The 15,947-nt window shown below is 41.8% G+C and overlaps 1 protein-coding gene across 1 annotated transcript in view; it reads left to right on the plus strand.

The window, feature by feature from the left end:
* Positions 1-836: 836 nt before the first annotated feature.
* PGM5 (phosphoglucomutase 5) overlaps positions 837-15,947 on the plus strand; it is a 68,605-nt gene continuing 53,494 nt past the window's right edge. Inside the window, exons 1-4 of the mRNA XM_009093975.4 lie at positions 837-1,133; positions 7,637-7,799; positions 10,246-10,392; positions 14,409-14,534. Coding sequence (XP_009092223.2) covers positions 873-1,133; positions 7,637-7,799; positions 10,246-10,392; positions 14,409-14,534 — 697 coding nt within the window. The 5' untranslated portion in view covers positions 837-872. The remainder of the gene's footprint in view (positions 1,134-7,636; positions 7,800-10,245; positions 10,393-14,408; positions 14,535-15,947) is intronic.

A 15,947-nucleotide genomic window follows, 5' to 3' on the forward strand; every position in this document is an offset into this window, starting at 1 on the left:
ATCTATAAACATAGCCTTTATACTGGGAAATGTCAGGCATCTTCGCAGTTGCTACTGCCACCACCTCTGCATTTCATTTAAGGAGAATGAACCCACGGCAATGAACTAAGCTTTACCATACATCTGTATGAAATGCCTTAGTTTAGCATAGGGAAAGGCACCTCCATGGCTGGCTTTACAGAGTGAGCCTGGAGAGAAAAACCAGCACGGTCAGTAAGCAAGCCCCTCTTTTTAGAGTTTACTTACTAAGCAAAAACCTTGCTTTCGAGCAATATAGTAAGGAATAAAAGAAATCGATTCCCTTTGTTCGTTCTTTAATTGCCTGCTCTCCTGTTTCCTTGCCTGGGACAGTAGCACTGCGCGGCCCCGCCGGGATCCTGCGCTACGTGTGGATGCTGCCCTCGGCCGGAGGGCGCTGCCGCCGTGCCCAGGGTACCCGGTCCCGGCGGGGGGGCCCCTGCGCTGACAGACCGTGATCCCCCCGAGCAAGTGTGCAGCGCTGGCTCGCCCGCTCCTCGCTGCTTCCAGTTACATCCCTGGCAGGAGCCCGCGGCTCTCGGCTTCGCTTTCCAGGGTTATTTTTGGCCGGGGCCGCCGCATGCTTATGGCAGCGAGCCGGCGAGCCCCGGGCGCCTTGCCGGGCGGCGAGGCGCCGGCGGGGCCCCCGGCGGGGCGGGCGGAGAAGGGGCGGCGCGCACTCCGCACCCGCCCCGGCTCCCCCGCCACGCCGGGCGCCGGCCGGGGGCCGCCGGGGGCCGAGCGAGCGAGGCCCCGCCCGGGGAACGCCTCTGGGCTCCCCACCGCCGGCTCGGCAGCGTGCGCCGGGGCCGCCGCTCGCCAGCGGAGCCGCAGCCGGGCGGGCGGCAGCCGCCATGGAGCGGACCCCCATCCCCGTGCTCACCGTGCAGACGGCGCCCTACGAGGACCAGCGCCCCACGGGCGGAGGGGGCTTGCGGCGGCCCACGGCGCTCTTCGAGAGCCAGCGCAACTACCTGCCCAACTTCGTGCAGAGCCTCCTCTCCTCCGTCGACCTCCGCGACCGGCAGGGCTGCACCATGGTGGTGGGCAGCGACGGCAGGTACTTCAGCAAGACGGCCATCGAGATCGTCGTTCAGATGGCCGCGGCCAACGGGGTAAGCTGTCCCCTCGCCCTTCTCGCCGCCCCTCGAAGGTTCTGCCCCGCGGGAAGGCGCGGGGCAGAACCTTCCCAAGGGATCTCCCGGCGAGCGTTCGAGGCGCAGGCAGAGCGCGGGGAAGCCGCGTGCGGCTGGATTCCAGCCTCAGGCGGCACAGCCAGCCCCGCACCTGCCCGTCCCGGCGTCCCGCGGCTGTGCCGCCGGGCCTTGGAGGGGTGGTGGCTCCGTCGGCGTGGTGGCAACCTCTGGAGACTGCCAGCCGTGCTGTACTGTTTCGCCCTTTATTATAGGAGGAGGAAGGCATAGGAACTGAAACATAGGGTCAGTCTGCAGGAGAAAATGTAGCAGAGTTAAAACTAAGTATGCGGGAAACAAAGGTATCAAACAAGCACCTGTTGCTCAGGATATTTTGAAAACAGTTCGAGGAAAATGGTACTGTTGAAGGAAAAGGGATTCAGCATTTTACCCACAACCTTAGGAAAAGAATAGTTCTTTTCTGTTGGTCACTTGCTAACAAATTATAAAACGCAGGAGGACAGCAGTGGCCGAAACCTCTGGTCAGACGGGATACAAATGTTTTCAGTGCAGTTTTGAAAGTAGGAAAAACTCAGGAAGAGAACTTATGTCTTCTGCTAGAAGGAGTGAGAACTTATCTCTTCTGCACATTCATGTGTGAATGTGTATGTACACGAAGCTAGAAACACCACATAATGCAGTCTTGAAGTTCCTACTTCAAAGCAGAGTTGAAACTGCTATCTCTTGTTATGATGCCTAGACCGATCCTCTGGGTTTGGCAGAAGGAGTGATATAATTCTATAGGGTTTTTTCAATAGGGATTTTTTAAATTTAAAAGCTCAGTACTTTAAAGGCATTCCTTTCAAAAGATCTTTCAGTTTTGAAATTAATCTCCATATGTGTTTGAATTTTCCCTGCTGATTTGCTGTCACATACAAGACCAACTAGTCTTGTATGAATGATGAGTATTTTAAATTTACTTCTAAACTATGTTCTCAACATGGTGATAATATGAAGCAGATGTTGAGTGATGCCTTAAGATTTCAGAGTATATGTTACATACTGTCTACCTAGTGCAAAATCACTGTTCATATAGGGACTTGTTAGAGGCCAGGGTTTGTGTGGCCCAGGGTGTGGGAGGGCTCTGTGGGGTGAAAGTGGGGACAGTGGTGAGACCAGCAGAGTGGTTCGATCAGCAGTGTCGGGGAAGGGAGCATGCAGGGGCTGAGTGCAGGGCAGAGGAAGTGGGCTGGTGTGTGGGGAGTTGCGAGGAAGGTGGAACAGGACATGGAGGGGTGCTGCTCCCTAGCCCTGTTGCCCTTGTAGCTCAGTGGAGACAGTTTCATTGATGGAATTGTACCTGTCGGCCAGGTGGGGTAAGGTGCAGCAACAGCTAAAGGAAGAGCCAAGCAGCAAGGGCTGCCCTGCAGAGTCTGAGGTCCTGGCATGCTGGTAGGAGCTACAAAAATGGGTTTCAGTGCAGGGTGGCTACAAGAACTGAGGTGTTGAAGAAATTTAGGATTTGGAGGAGCAGGAGCTTCTCCTCCAAGTTATGCTGACTAATTTTTCCTGTCAGCCTGCCTCCTTCCTACTGCTTCTGTCACATTCCCCATCTTGCTAGAATATCTTTCTGACCTCAGGAGATTTCCAGTTTGAGGTGATTCTGACGCCTTGCTGTAATAATGCTTTCCCCTTTCTTAGTTACTACAAGTTTCTTAGAAACACTGTTTCTCCCTGGTGCCTTCTGAAGCCAAACCCCCAACGTTTCTGCTCACAGTTATCACAAATATCTGAATTAATGTATAATTCTCTTGCTAATGACACAGTCCTCAGAAATTCAGCAGCCAAGCTGGTAGGGAGCTATTGAAAGGGCTTCCCATTTCCATGTTCTAATGCTCTTTTCCCTCTTTAACATCTTCACCCTGGTCACCTTCACCTCTGTTTCTCTCAAGCACAATGTAAATGCTCAAGTTTCACATTTACTTCATTAGTACTAGTTGTATGTTTTATTTTTTGGCTGTTGAAATACACCTGCTGGGAAAATACCTAAATCTCCTTGACAGCATTATTTAGTGCTGTGCTCTATAAATAGGGGAAGAGGAGAAGACTCATGAGAGCAAAGATCTGTCCCTTTGGATGAGGTTAATATAATAATAAAGCATGTAGCTGGTATCACAGGGAAAGAAGTGAACTGATGTAGGCTGGATCAGATGAAACATGGGGAAGGCTTGAAAGGTGCATTGAAAATGTTCAGCTGCCCCTGAGTGCCAGCAGTGCTGATAAACTGAACTTTAATCTCCTTGCTGGAAGACACGTACCAAGAGCCATGGCTAGTTGTGCCGGCTGTGTACAAAAATAAAAGTGATTTTCTATTATCATCTGTAAATGGATTGCCCTTTAGAGTTGCTAGGTTCCTCTTGTTCTAACTTGGTGACTCATCCCACATTCCCCCTGTGCTAACAGCCTAGCAGGGTTGGCATAGGCTCCAGTACGAGGAATGAGACGAGGTCCCCTGCTCAGCTGGCTGCCAATGCTTGGCCTGCCTTCTACTCATCCTTGGTGCTGCTGGCTCATGGCCTCCAGCTGCAGGCTGCAGGTACATGCACCACTGCTGCAGCCTGCACAGCTTTCCTGTGGTGGCAGCAGCTACAGGCTGGCCCATGCTCTGCAGCTGCCAGCAGCACCTGCGCCACCAACTCCTTCTGTTCAGGGCTGAGGGTGACCAACCAGGGTTACCCCTCAGTGGGCACACAGCTGGTATGGTAGCAAACACATTTGGGGAAAAGGACTACGTGTCATGGGAAGGTGGGAGAGCATGAGGAAGGCCAGGCAAAGGTCCTGTACCATTCTGGGTTGCAACAATCGGTTTGACAAAGTGGAGGTGGTAGGAGAGTATTTGAGGGTCTATTTCCCTTTTCACCTGTGTCATGCCAGTAGTAGTGTCTGTCAACCTTAATGTCTGGAAGAACTGAGATAGAAAGCTCCAGCAGTTGCAATACAATTCCTCTATGTATTAGATTGAAATATTCCATTAGACCCATGAACTGGATGGGATGTCTCATTTTTGATGGAAAGTTTAGGATACGTTTAAATGAGAAGCTGTTATTGATGAGTCTCAGTGGTGGCAGTGCTGCTACACTGAATATGGAAAGTCATGACAATGTGCTAAACAGACTGCAGAGTATTGTTAGTAATGCTGCAGAAGTTTGAGATGGCAGAGACTTGGGTTTTCTGTTTGTCTCCTATGTAATACCATGTTGGTTTTATTTTCCATGGCCTTTCATGCAAATATTCCCTCCCTCCCTGGGTCTGTGTGATATTTATTTGCTTCTACACTGAGTGTGGTGTTCATATTCCTGTATTTTACTAGTTTCTTTAGGATACTATAGTAAAAGGATGTACAGCCCCAAGGATGTAATGTGCTTGCTTCAGGTTCTTTCAAGCATAATTGACTGAGGCATGTGAGAGATTACTGGGAAAAATATTTAAAAAAAACATTAAGTGACTCCATGGTAATCAGCTGAATAGTCTGAAAAGGCACAGCTGCAAGTGGTAATATTGCATAAAAGTGTTCTTGTAAAGTACTTGTTAGGGTACTTTATTCTTTCAGCTGTAACTGTTTGCTGAGGATCTTTGTTTCTGCTGTTGTTACTAAAAGTACAGGGACAAAATAGAATGTGGCATAGGGACACATTATTAAAAGAGATTTTACATGCCTGTGATCTTGTAGTCATGCAAGTTTTTGAATTCCAGAGATAATCTTTCCATGCTATGAAATTGTCCAAGATTTTCAGAAGGATATTACTGGAACTTTAATTGTGACCCAGCATGTGGGTTCAGTTTGGTTACTGTTTTAGCTCAGATTGTGAGAAGTCTGTAAAAACAGGTATTAATGAAATTAATTAAAGAAATAATTAAATGCTAGTTTAGCATTTGATTCAAAATTAAAAGATTCTGAGAAGAGAAGATGACCTTGTGCATTCCAGCCACCAAAATTAAAGGAAGATGGATGGCGCATTTACACCTCTAAGGTCTGCACTGTCCTCAGGGAGTTTTGTAGAACCACAGATGGCAATAAAAGGTGAAATTTTATAGTCGTCCCTGCAAATAAAATACTATTATATCATTTATGTAATTTGATTTGTAGGATCCCTAATTTAGAATACTAAATATTGCAGTATTTCTATAGTACAGAAATTAGCATCATAAATAATATTTCAAAGTAGTGTAGAAATAGTAACCTCATGACAAGTGCTTAAGGCAAATCAAATTACTCAGATTTATGGTAATGTCCGGCATCCAGAAAAATGGGAAAACTGGTTTTTACGACATCTGCTGAATGGGAAGAAATGAAACATGGCAAAGAGATAGTCCTAGGTAATTTGTGCATACTGAATAATACAAGTATTCCACTAACTTTTAAAAATACAGTAATGTGCTGAGAACAAAAACTTAAAACTCACTACTATAGATTTAGAAATGCCAAAACCATGCTTGTGATAAGCCTTCATGCAAGTGTAAATAAATTAATTCTTGAGTGCCTCCAGATAGATTCAGAGTGTTGTTTTCAAGTGTTTTGTAAAACATTATTGATGTCATACTCCTTTTGTTTACTCGTACACAATACCGTTTTAAAAGCTGGCAACCATTTCTGACAGCTGTATTTGGAAGATTGAGTCATTGCTCTAGCTTTCTACATGCTTCATAGTTTAAAAAAAGGGAGGAACAATATTCAAAACAACAATTTCCAGGTTTTTTTAAATCATATTTTTCTTTTCACGATAATATTTTGTTTGTTTCTTAACTTATTAGGTCTCCTGTTTTCTAGCAACAGTCAATAGGCTTCAGAATTATCTGCAAAAGCTCTGAAAAGAGAAGCAGGTAGACAAACAATTATTCTTTTATCAGAGCTTGAGGTAGAAATCTCAGATAGAAGAGTGCACTTTCTGTACATTTCTTAAAATTCAAAAGCAGATCCTGCGATTCTTACTGAAAGAGAAATGGCTAGACATAGTTTGTGGTTGGTGAGAATGATCAAAAAAGTAATTTATGGTAGAAGTTGATAATTTCTTTGTAGTCCTAATTTTTGAAATTAAAATAGTTTACAAAACCAGTTTAAATAATAATTTTGTAATCCTTTGCTCTTCTGAAATTATTTGACCCCACACTTTTAAGTAACCATTAAGGTCCTCTTGTGAGTGCCCAGAGGAAGGTCATCTGTATATGAAGGAACAGCTCCATATGGACAGGAGGCAGGTAGTGATACCTCCTGTGCTGTTGCTTTGCTGAGCAGACTGTGGAGCTATCAAATCTCCTTCTAAATGTGAGAGTGAAGTCTGAAGTTCAGTTCCCAGTCTGCTTTCAGATGGGGAGTGGGAGGCATTCAGTGTTCTGCCTTTCCCCCTGCCTATCCTATCTACTGTCCTGCCCCTTCCCAAACTACTGCTCAGTAGTGATGGTCATCATGGGGGTTTATTTGATTTTTTTAAAATACTGATGTTATTAAGAAAGTCCAGACTTTGAAAATATCCATTTAAGTTCCATGTGCAGCTGCCTCAGTTCTCATCTGTAACACTTAACCTTCCCTTCTCCCCTTGTTCTTTTGTGTCTTCCTTTGCATTCCCCAGAAACTGGAACTCTCCTGTATTTCTTTGTAAATACATTTCTTGTTGGCTCCTAGATTATTTATGTTAAACTGAAACTGTAGTATCTGCGTAGGGAATGAAGGCATGGTTTTGAAATTGGAACCTTGCAGTGGAACTGCATATAATACCAAGCACATTGAGTCAGTGTTTAATAACACCGCCTGAAAGGGTTTTTTTTTTTTTTATTTTATTTTAAGAATGGTGGGAACTTCCCCTGCTCAGCTGTGCCCTGGGAAACACACCCTGTTCATTTGGAATAGCCAAGGAGTCATTGATAGCTGAAGCAGGAGCAGTGCTTTCTGTGGGGCAGGACATCCAAGGCTGTCTTGGCAATAGAAGTGTAGCTACAAGAGACAGCAGGTCCTAATGTGGAGTGGTGCTTGTGATTACACTGAAAGGCTGCTCCATGAAAGGCAATTCTCTTTCTGTTCTCTATTAAAGCCCCAGCCCTGCAAATGCATCCACGGGGTCAGCCCTAGACTATACTAATATCTGAGAGGGTTTGCTGATTTGTGGGGTTACCTGGCAAGTTTCGGTAGCAGGATGATACCCTGGTGTTATGCTTGGGAGCTTTGCAAATCCTTATCATTGCTGTGCTCTTGTTTTACTGTCACATCCTGGCCACTGGGGTTAAATGTGCCAGGTTTACAGTATTTTTTGTCAGTGCTCTGGGTTAGCATGCAACCAGCTCGTGGATATTTCTCTGCAAAAGAGTATGTTCTGTACCAAGACTTTACCACTTCTATCCTGTACATATATTCCTATTGTGTGTGTGTTTATATACTAAATTTCAAAAATTTAGTACTGCTCACAGTACTTTGGCTTGTTTTTTCCATGTAGATTGGGAGACTGGTTATTGGACAGAATGGGATCTTATCCACACCTGCTGTTTCATGTATCATCCGAAAGATCAAAGCTGCTGGTGGAATTATCCTAACAGCTAGCCACAGTCCTGGGGGACCTGGAGGAGAATTTGGGGTCAAGTTCGAAGTTGCCAATGGAGGTATGTGGTGTTTTAAAAAAAAAAAAAAAAAACAAGTGCGTCCTGGTATCCTGGAAATGGTTTGTGAGGATAACTAGCTGTCTGTTATTACGTGTTTTTCATTTACTGTCTTAAAACTGTGAAGAATGTAGGCATCTCTTTTTCTTTAAAGAATATAAGTGTATATTATGTACATGGGTCTGAAAAATAAGCATTAAATGTTCATTGAAGCCCTTTGGATAGCTGTAAGATTTCAATAAGCAACTTGCCATCTGGTTTTTATAGTCATTTATGTAGGCATCGAGATTTCTGTAGCAATTCTAATCTTTTTATAAAGATGTCTATGAGGGAGCTGTGTTTTACTCCTATTACTGTGTTGCTTGTCTTGGCATTTACTTTAAAGCGTGTAATTGCTTTATATGATTTAAAGTAAGCAGTGTAACTCATTGTCTTGTGTGGAAGAAAGCACAGGAGAAACTTGTTATGTTTACCCAGGAAGTAACTTACCCAGGTAGAGAGTTGTATCATTTTACCACTGCAATTCCACCACTGAATAAGGGAATTTTTGTGTATAGCTAAAGTCTGGTTTTCCAAAATTGACAACTAACACATTATGTTGTTATAGGTTCTAACTTATCTATGTATGTTATAGGTTCTGTATGGTTTGCATTATAGATCTATGTGCACTTATATAACGTTATGTGAGGTTGCTGACACCTTGTATACCTCACACATGCAGAGTGCTTTTCATCTGAAAAACAATGAACTGAAAGTGCTTATAAAATGTTTCCTTCTTCATTTTGAAGGTGGGAGAACTTGAGATGGGGTGCTTTCTCCCTTCTCTCATGTGTAATTGAAATGTGTGCATGGTTAAATGCATGTGATTGTATAAACAGAATAGGCTTGAATCCCAGGGGGATTACAGGGACTATGAACTTTAAAACACCACATGCATCTAAAATCTGCTTGATAAATGGGTAACAGTTGCTGGTGCAGCCTTTCTAGTGTGCTTTGCCTCTTTAAAGAGGCCATTAAACTTTATGTATGAAACACTCCTTAAACACAGGTCACAAGGTTTAATTATTTATGTTAATCAGCAGGGCCATAATGAAAAGTAGTTGGTTTAAGTTCAAGCTGAGAAAATGTGGGTTAAGTATTAGGCAAGGTGTTTGAACTTAAAGACAGTGTTTAAGCACAGCAACAACTCTATATTCTTGCTCAGTCTATTTTGCAGATCCAGGTCAAGCAGAAGTGGCTTGTAACTGTAGAAGAAAATGTAGATGACCAGTGGGATCTCCTTAGCTGGAAGTATCAGTAGACAATACACCCATCTATCAAGGAAGATCTGTAGCTAATGACATCCTCACCCTTTGGATGGGTTTGGATTAGATAAGTAAGAAGTAATTTTGTAAGCTAAATGAAGAGTCAAGTGGCTGGTTTTTATTGTAGTGATTTGGACCATCTGGTACACTGCATCTGAGATGGAAGACACTCATTTACGTGGCAGTGCACTGCACACAGCGGCATTGCCAGACAAATGGAAAGTTTGTACTGAAAAAGACTTCAAAGACATTTTGGATGAGGAGAGAGAACACAGCAGAGGGAATAAAAGAAGTAATTTTGAGAGTAGAGGTGTAGCTTTAATATAAGCTGTGCAGAGTCAGATAAGCCAGAAAGGGACTTGCTGCAGTTCACATTCAGTTGCAGCTTTGACTCAGCCTTTGCACTGTATATGGCATAGTTCATCGCATAATTTTTGCATCAAGCCTGAAAATTTAATTTAGTTGGCAATAAATCTTTGAAAATAAAGCCATTTTTCAGGCTTTAGCAGTGAAAGTAACTCACAAGTAAGATGTGTTTTCTGTTTTTCAATGACATAACCAATCCAGGTCGTAATTGTTGAGCAATTAAGGAATTTTGAATTCCAACAAGGATAAGTTTCATTCAGGTGGTGGACCACTGTTAAACAGGTAAGATTTCTAAAAATGGTATTTTTTTCTAATGAAGTGATGTGGACCACCAAGCTATCTGATCTTCACGGGTGTGCATTTGCAGAAAGTCCTATGAAACACCAGAACCTGCTGCTGAAGAGCAGGCTTTCCTTTGATAGCTATGGTGAGATTCCTTGCAGAGGGAATCTCACCATAGATGGTGAGACACGGTTTAGACTTATTGGTCAACGACTGCCTTTGATAGTTACCTCATCTTTTCTGCCCCTAGATAATTTAAATTCTCTATGTCAATCAAAATGTTGTAATGCAGTGTATTTCCATGTTTTATTTTTTTGAAAAATGTTTTAAACCTATGCTGTAGGGAAAGAACAGACCTTATTTACCACAGTACTTTGTTTTTATTTATTCCATAGTAACTCAAATATATTCAGAAACATGTTTGCTATAGCACTCATTTTTAAAATAGGAAATCTTCATTTAAAATAAATGACCCACTATATTTTTTTCTGTTATAGGACCTGCTCCAGATATAGTTTCAGAAAAAATCTATCAAATCAGCAAAACCTTGGAGGAATATGCAATTTGTCCTGATCTCAGAGTTGATTTATCTCGCCTAGGAAGACAAGAATTTGATCTGGAGAACAAATTCAAACCTTTCCGAGGTATCAGTGTTTGCTTTTACTCATGCTAAATCCATTGAGTCTAAATATTAGTATTGCTGCAGAATTATAACAGGTAATTATATAAGCAGAACTTCATTTCTTCAAGATGCCTTACTAAAAGTTATCAAAATACGGGGCAGTACAGAATCATAGAATGGTTTGTGGTGGAAAGTTCCAACTGTGGAACAAGATGGGCAGGGTCACCTTTCATTGGACTAGGTTGCTCAGAGTCCCAACCAACCTTGCCTTGAACACTTCAGGATATTGGGCATCCACAACTCCTTTGGGCAACCTGTTTAAGTACCTCACCACCCTCACAGTAAACATTTTTTTTCTAAAATCTAATCTAAATATCTTCTCCTTCAGTTTAAAACCCTTCCCCCCTTGTCATTAATATGGCTTGCCTGTTTCAGAATTCTCAGCTGCCTTTTAGCTACTGGAAGGCAGCTGTAAGGTCTCTTCTGAATCTTCTCCATGCTGAACAATCCCAGATCTCTCAGCCTGTCCTCTTAGGAGTGGTTCTCCATCCCTCTGATCATCTCTGTGGCACTCCCTTGGGTCTGCTCCAACAGGTCCATGTCTTTCTGGTACTGAGAACCCCAGAGCTGATGCAGCACTGCAGGTGGGGTCTCAGCAGAGCAGAGCAGAGGGGCAGAATCCCCTCCCTGCCCTGCTGGCCACACTGCTTTGGATGCAGCCCAGGACACATTTGGCTTTCCAGGCTGTGGGTCATGCCCAGCTTTTCATTCCCAAGAACCCCCAAGTCCTTCTCTGCAGGGCTGCTCTCAGTGAGTTTTTCTTCCAGTTTGTACCTGTGTCTGGAACTGCCCTGACCCAGGTGCAGTGCTTCATGCTTGGACTTGTGGAACCTCAGAAGATTCTCACAGATCCACTCTCAAGCTTGTCCGGGTCCCTCTGGATGGCATCCCTTCTGTTTTTGTCATTTGCAAACCTGCTGAAGGAGCACTCAGTGTCACTGTTGATGTCATTGGTGAAGATGTTGAAGGGTACTGACTGGTCCCGAGACAGAGCCCTGAGGGAACCCACTCCTCCCTGGCCTCCACCTGGACACAGAGTCATAGTGTCCAAACTCCTTTTCCATCTGATGGATGGACAGGGATCTGTCCATCCATCAGATCCCTGTCTCTCCAATTTGGAGATACTGGATGTGATGCTGTGTGGTACAGTGTCAAAAACTTTAAAGAAGGCTAGATAGATGATACTGGTCTATCATATATTATCTGAAAGATCAAAGCAGCTGCTGGAATTATTCTAACAGCTAGCCACAGTCCCAGGAAATGGGGGAGAGATTGCAGTGAAGTTTGAGGTTGCCAATGTAGGTAGAGTTTGTTTTTTTTTTTTTTTTTAATAAAGCAAAAGGTCTCACCAAGAGACTCCCCATGTCAGGTGGCCAACCACGGAGTCCTGTGTTGATCGGCTTCTTGATTTTCACCCACAGGGTCTGTCTGTGTATGGCTGTTTATCAGAGACAGCTCTTCACAATCTGACCCTTCTTTAACATCTGACCCTTCTCTAACCCCACCCCTCCTGTCTGTCTGAGAAGACTCAGCCTGTCCCTTCTGAAAGGCTTGTGGCCCTCAGTTGCAGTGCTCCAGTCATGTAACTCATGTCCCGTGTTTCTGTGATTGTAATTAAGTCAGTTTCCCAAATGCACCATGGTTTCCAACTCTTTCTGCTTGTGTCCAGTGCTGTGTGCATTTATAGGTAAGCATTATGTTTGTTTTGCGTTTCAGGACTCTGAGTTACAGACTTCTAAGTCCATCAGGCCCCATCTTTCAGCCAAGTATCTTTGCTAAATGTATGCTTGCTAGTAGTTAAACACCAAACACAAACCTTTTTGGTCTAGGAATGGTTTGCTTGTTGAAGACTAATTGATAAAAATAGTAAGTGAGACTCTCAGTTTATTCATTTTTGCTCACACTTTCTGAAAAGTTGCGGGATTGTACATCCAGTGACTCCAAATGTAAAGGGATTGCTTAAGCACATGTTTAATTTTAGGCGTAGTGAATACTTTTATGCTTACAACTGATTTAAAATTATCTAAGACAGCTGTTTTTGACTCTTGAAGCAGTCAAAAACAAATTAAGGGGTCCTGAAAAGTATTTCAAACTTAGTGTATATTTCATATATTTCAAATACTGTAAAACTCCATGTGGCCTCAATAACTTTATGTATTCCTGATACCCTAGAATTAAAGCCATTTTGTTTTTCACCCAAACTTCGAATTTGGAGACAATTTACATTTTTAGAAATAAAATTTTTCATTTAAAAAAGTCTTTAAATTTGGATTTCACTCGGGTATTTTATTTTATTGTAAAGAACATGTTTGGCTTTTTTAGGCAAAAAAAAAGAGACACTCCTCCCCTCAAATATGTGTAAAAGTGCATACAAATATTTGCAGGTTTTTTGTATGTTTTTCTAAGAAAAAAAATAATTTTTCAATCATCTCTTCCAAGAATACATCAACCTGAGACAGTAGAGCTGTCAGGGAACTCTACTGAAGCAATGCAATTGGCTTATAAGTGCATGAATAAATACAGTTTACACAGATTTGAATGCAGATTGAAGGTGCAGAAAGAGTGAAAATAATCAAAAAAGTAATTTAAGATACTCACCTATGTATTTGAAACTTCTGCTTTTTCTTCAGTTGTGTGAACTAACTTCTGTGAATCAAGGCTACAGGAATCCAACCCTCTGTGAATCAAGAGGTGCTGGAACAACTGAGGTTGGGTTTGACAGGAGTTAAAATAATTTTTAGACTTTAATCCTTCATGTGCTTTATATTCATATGTGTGAGCAGCTCCACCAGAGTTGCCACATTTTTTCATATGTGTAAAGCTTAGGGCCTTCTAAAATGCTGTTAGGAGCAGGGCATAGAAGACAAGAAATAATATAGTAAGTGTTTAAAACTTTCAGCATATTCCACAGAATTTACTCTTTTTCATGTAGGTTTTACAGATAATTTTTCAGCCTTGAGAATCTTTTTTTGTTCCTTCAAGCATATTGTCACCATCTATTCTACATGTTTTTCTCAGGCTCAAAAAATGTCTGTGTCATTTTCATTTTACTCTAAAGAAGAGCTTTAGTGTGAGGTCTGTGTTTTTGTGCAAAATTGGATGAGATTCTAAGTAATAATTTAAATTATAAGTAAGATATTTCAAGATACTAATTTAACCAGATGAAAAGACATTTGTATAACATATGCTTTTTAATTTAATCAGGAGAAGTAATTAATTCCAAGATGACTGAGAAGCATGGCTTTTGACCGTTGTTTGGTTACTACTTTCATTATGACAGACTTATTTTCATTAATTCATATTTGTTTAATGTTTTACATCCAAAAGAACTAGAAAAATTGTAGTGCTCTCCTTTTATGAATTTAAATTTCAGGTTATCAAGACCTTAGCAAAAACACAGATGTTGTATCTGAGCCTTTGCTTTCCTAAATCTATGATATCTACAATGCAAAAGTATAGTTTGTTGTCCATCTGCAATAAACTGAACACGGGTACTCCTGGTGCCATAATTTAGAGAATAGGTTATATGTGTCTCTTGAAGGAATCATGCAGATAGATACTGCTGTCAGGTAGAAGTTGAGTGGTGTCAACTTGCCATGAACATCCTTTTCCTCTGAAAATAAACCTATTTAGCTTGCAAAGTTTTTCAGCGGTTTAGTGAACAATCTATTAAGAGTTTACTTTGATGTAACATACACTCATTAATTAATGTGCTCATTGAAATAGGAGCTGTCAACTTACATTATCTCTGCAGTCTTTTGGCAGGCAAAACTGTTGATCTTTTCAAGGCTTGAAGCTTGATAATAGCCACACTGAAGGCAGAGGAAGCCTTAGAACTTTTCTTCTTTTCAAAGCAAAGCCGTGTGATATGGGGGTTGTGTGCTCTGACTTTAGCTCTGTTGGGTGGAAGAGAGCTGGAAGAAATAATAACTTCACTTGGGTGAACTGTAGTAACTTTTTTTGGTGTGATTTTTCTAGTGGAAATTGTGGATTCTGTGGAAATCTACCTCAATCTCCTTCGAAGTATTTTTGACTTCAATGCCATCAGAAATTTGCTGACTGGACCCAATCAGATTAAAATAAGGATTGATGCCATGAATGGAGGTATGGACTTAAGTGCTGTTGGGACAGAATTGTAGGTGCACTGAAATAACTTCCCAATAAAAGTTGTACACTGCAATGGTTTACCAATAACATACAGCATATAAATGTTGGACTTTTATGTAATAGAAGCTAAGGGTAATAAGGAAGGATTTGGACCTTATACTAACAACAAAATCAGCCTTAGTAATGGGTCAGATATCTTACCAGGCAAAGTGATTTATCTTACTTGATAAATAAGTAAGGACATATGTGTCCAATAAAAGTTTTCTTTTTGCATTGGAATCAAGTAGGATGAGGTAATCTTGCCATGATAGGGTGATGAAGAGTGTTGCAGTGTCCAGTGACTGAGGTTACAAGGCAGTCTCTACTAAGCGGAAATTATAAATGGTATAAAACTAGTACAGTCTGAATAGATAAGAGAGTTAGCTGAGACCTCTGTCTCACTAATGTTAAAAGTGAGAAAATTTCAGTGTACCATGGACAAGTTGAGAGTGTCATAGAGGACAGCAAGGGGATCAATGGTGGACTGCTATTAAAAAAAATGTAAGCTGTGTCACTTGGGGAAGCACAGACCAGGATAAGATCTGTTTTAGGCTACATTATGAATATATAAATAAGGATTGCTGCAGATAATGAGTTGAAGAATAGGAGTGTAACACTATTCAGCACTATCTTATGGAAAACAGATTACATCAAGCAAACCAGGTTTCATTCTTTAATGGGGTTACAAAAATAGACCCATAAAAGGAGCTGGACAGACTTAGAAAACTTCTGTAAAGCATTTTATCTAGTACAGCATGATAGCTCTGAACACCCAGTTTTGCCAGACTGTGTCAAAAGGGCAGATGGCGTCCTCTGGCAATGCAGAGGGAGTAGTGAGGAGGGCACTGCCTCTTTTTGAGTACTGTACTGGAGAGAATGTTACTAAAACACCTTGGAGCTCTCATGTTCAGGTCTGTTAAAAAATTCTGACCGTTCAGAATTTTTACATGTTGTCACAAAGATACATAGTCAGTTTAAGGCTAGAAAAACTGATGCATCACAAACATTTTAAAGGACTTGGCTTGTTTACTTTATTTGCAAAGTGGCGGAGAATTGGCTTTATGACTTGGCATTTTGGTGGAGACGTGGATATCTATAATTTAGTGTAGATTAAGTGTATACAAGTGGAATATATTTTTATGGCTGTACATGCTGGTAGTTTAACACTGGCGGAAAAAAGAGTAATTTGATAGGAGTCCACTTTAGATAACAACCTGAATTGTGGTATTTTTAGGGAATTAACATCTACATTTTCATGAAAATAAGTTTCACTCACACAGTTTAACTCAGGTCTCCACTGCTCCAATTAGCAAGATTTAGGAGTAAGGTAGGAGAAAGAGAGAGCAGTCACTCATGCATTTTTTACCTCTG

This window comes from Serinus canaria, chromosome Z, assembly GCF_022539315.1.
Source record: "Serinus canaria isolate serCan28SL12 chromosome Z, serCan2020, whole genome shotgun sequence".
Taxonomy (NCBI): domain Eukaryota; kingdom Metazoa; phylum Chordata; class Aves; order Passeriformes; family Fringillidae; genus Serinus; species Serinus canaria.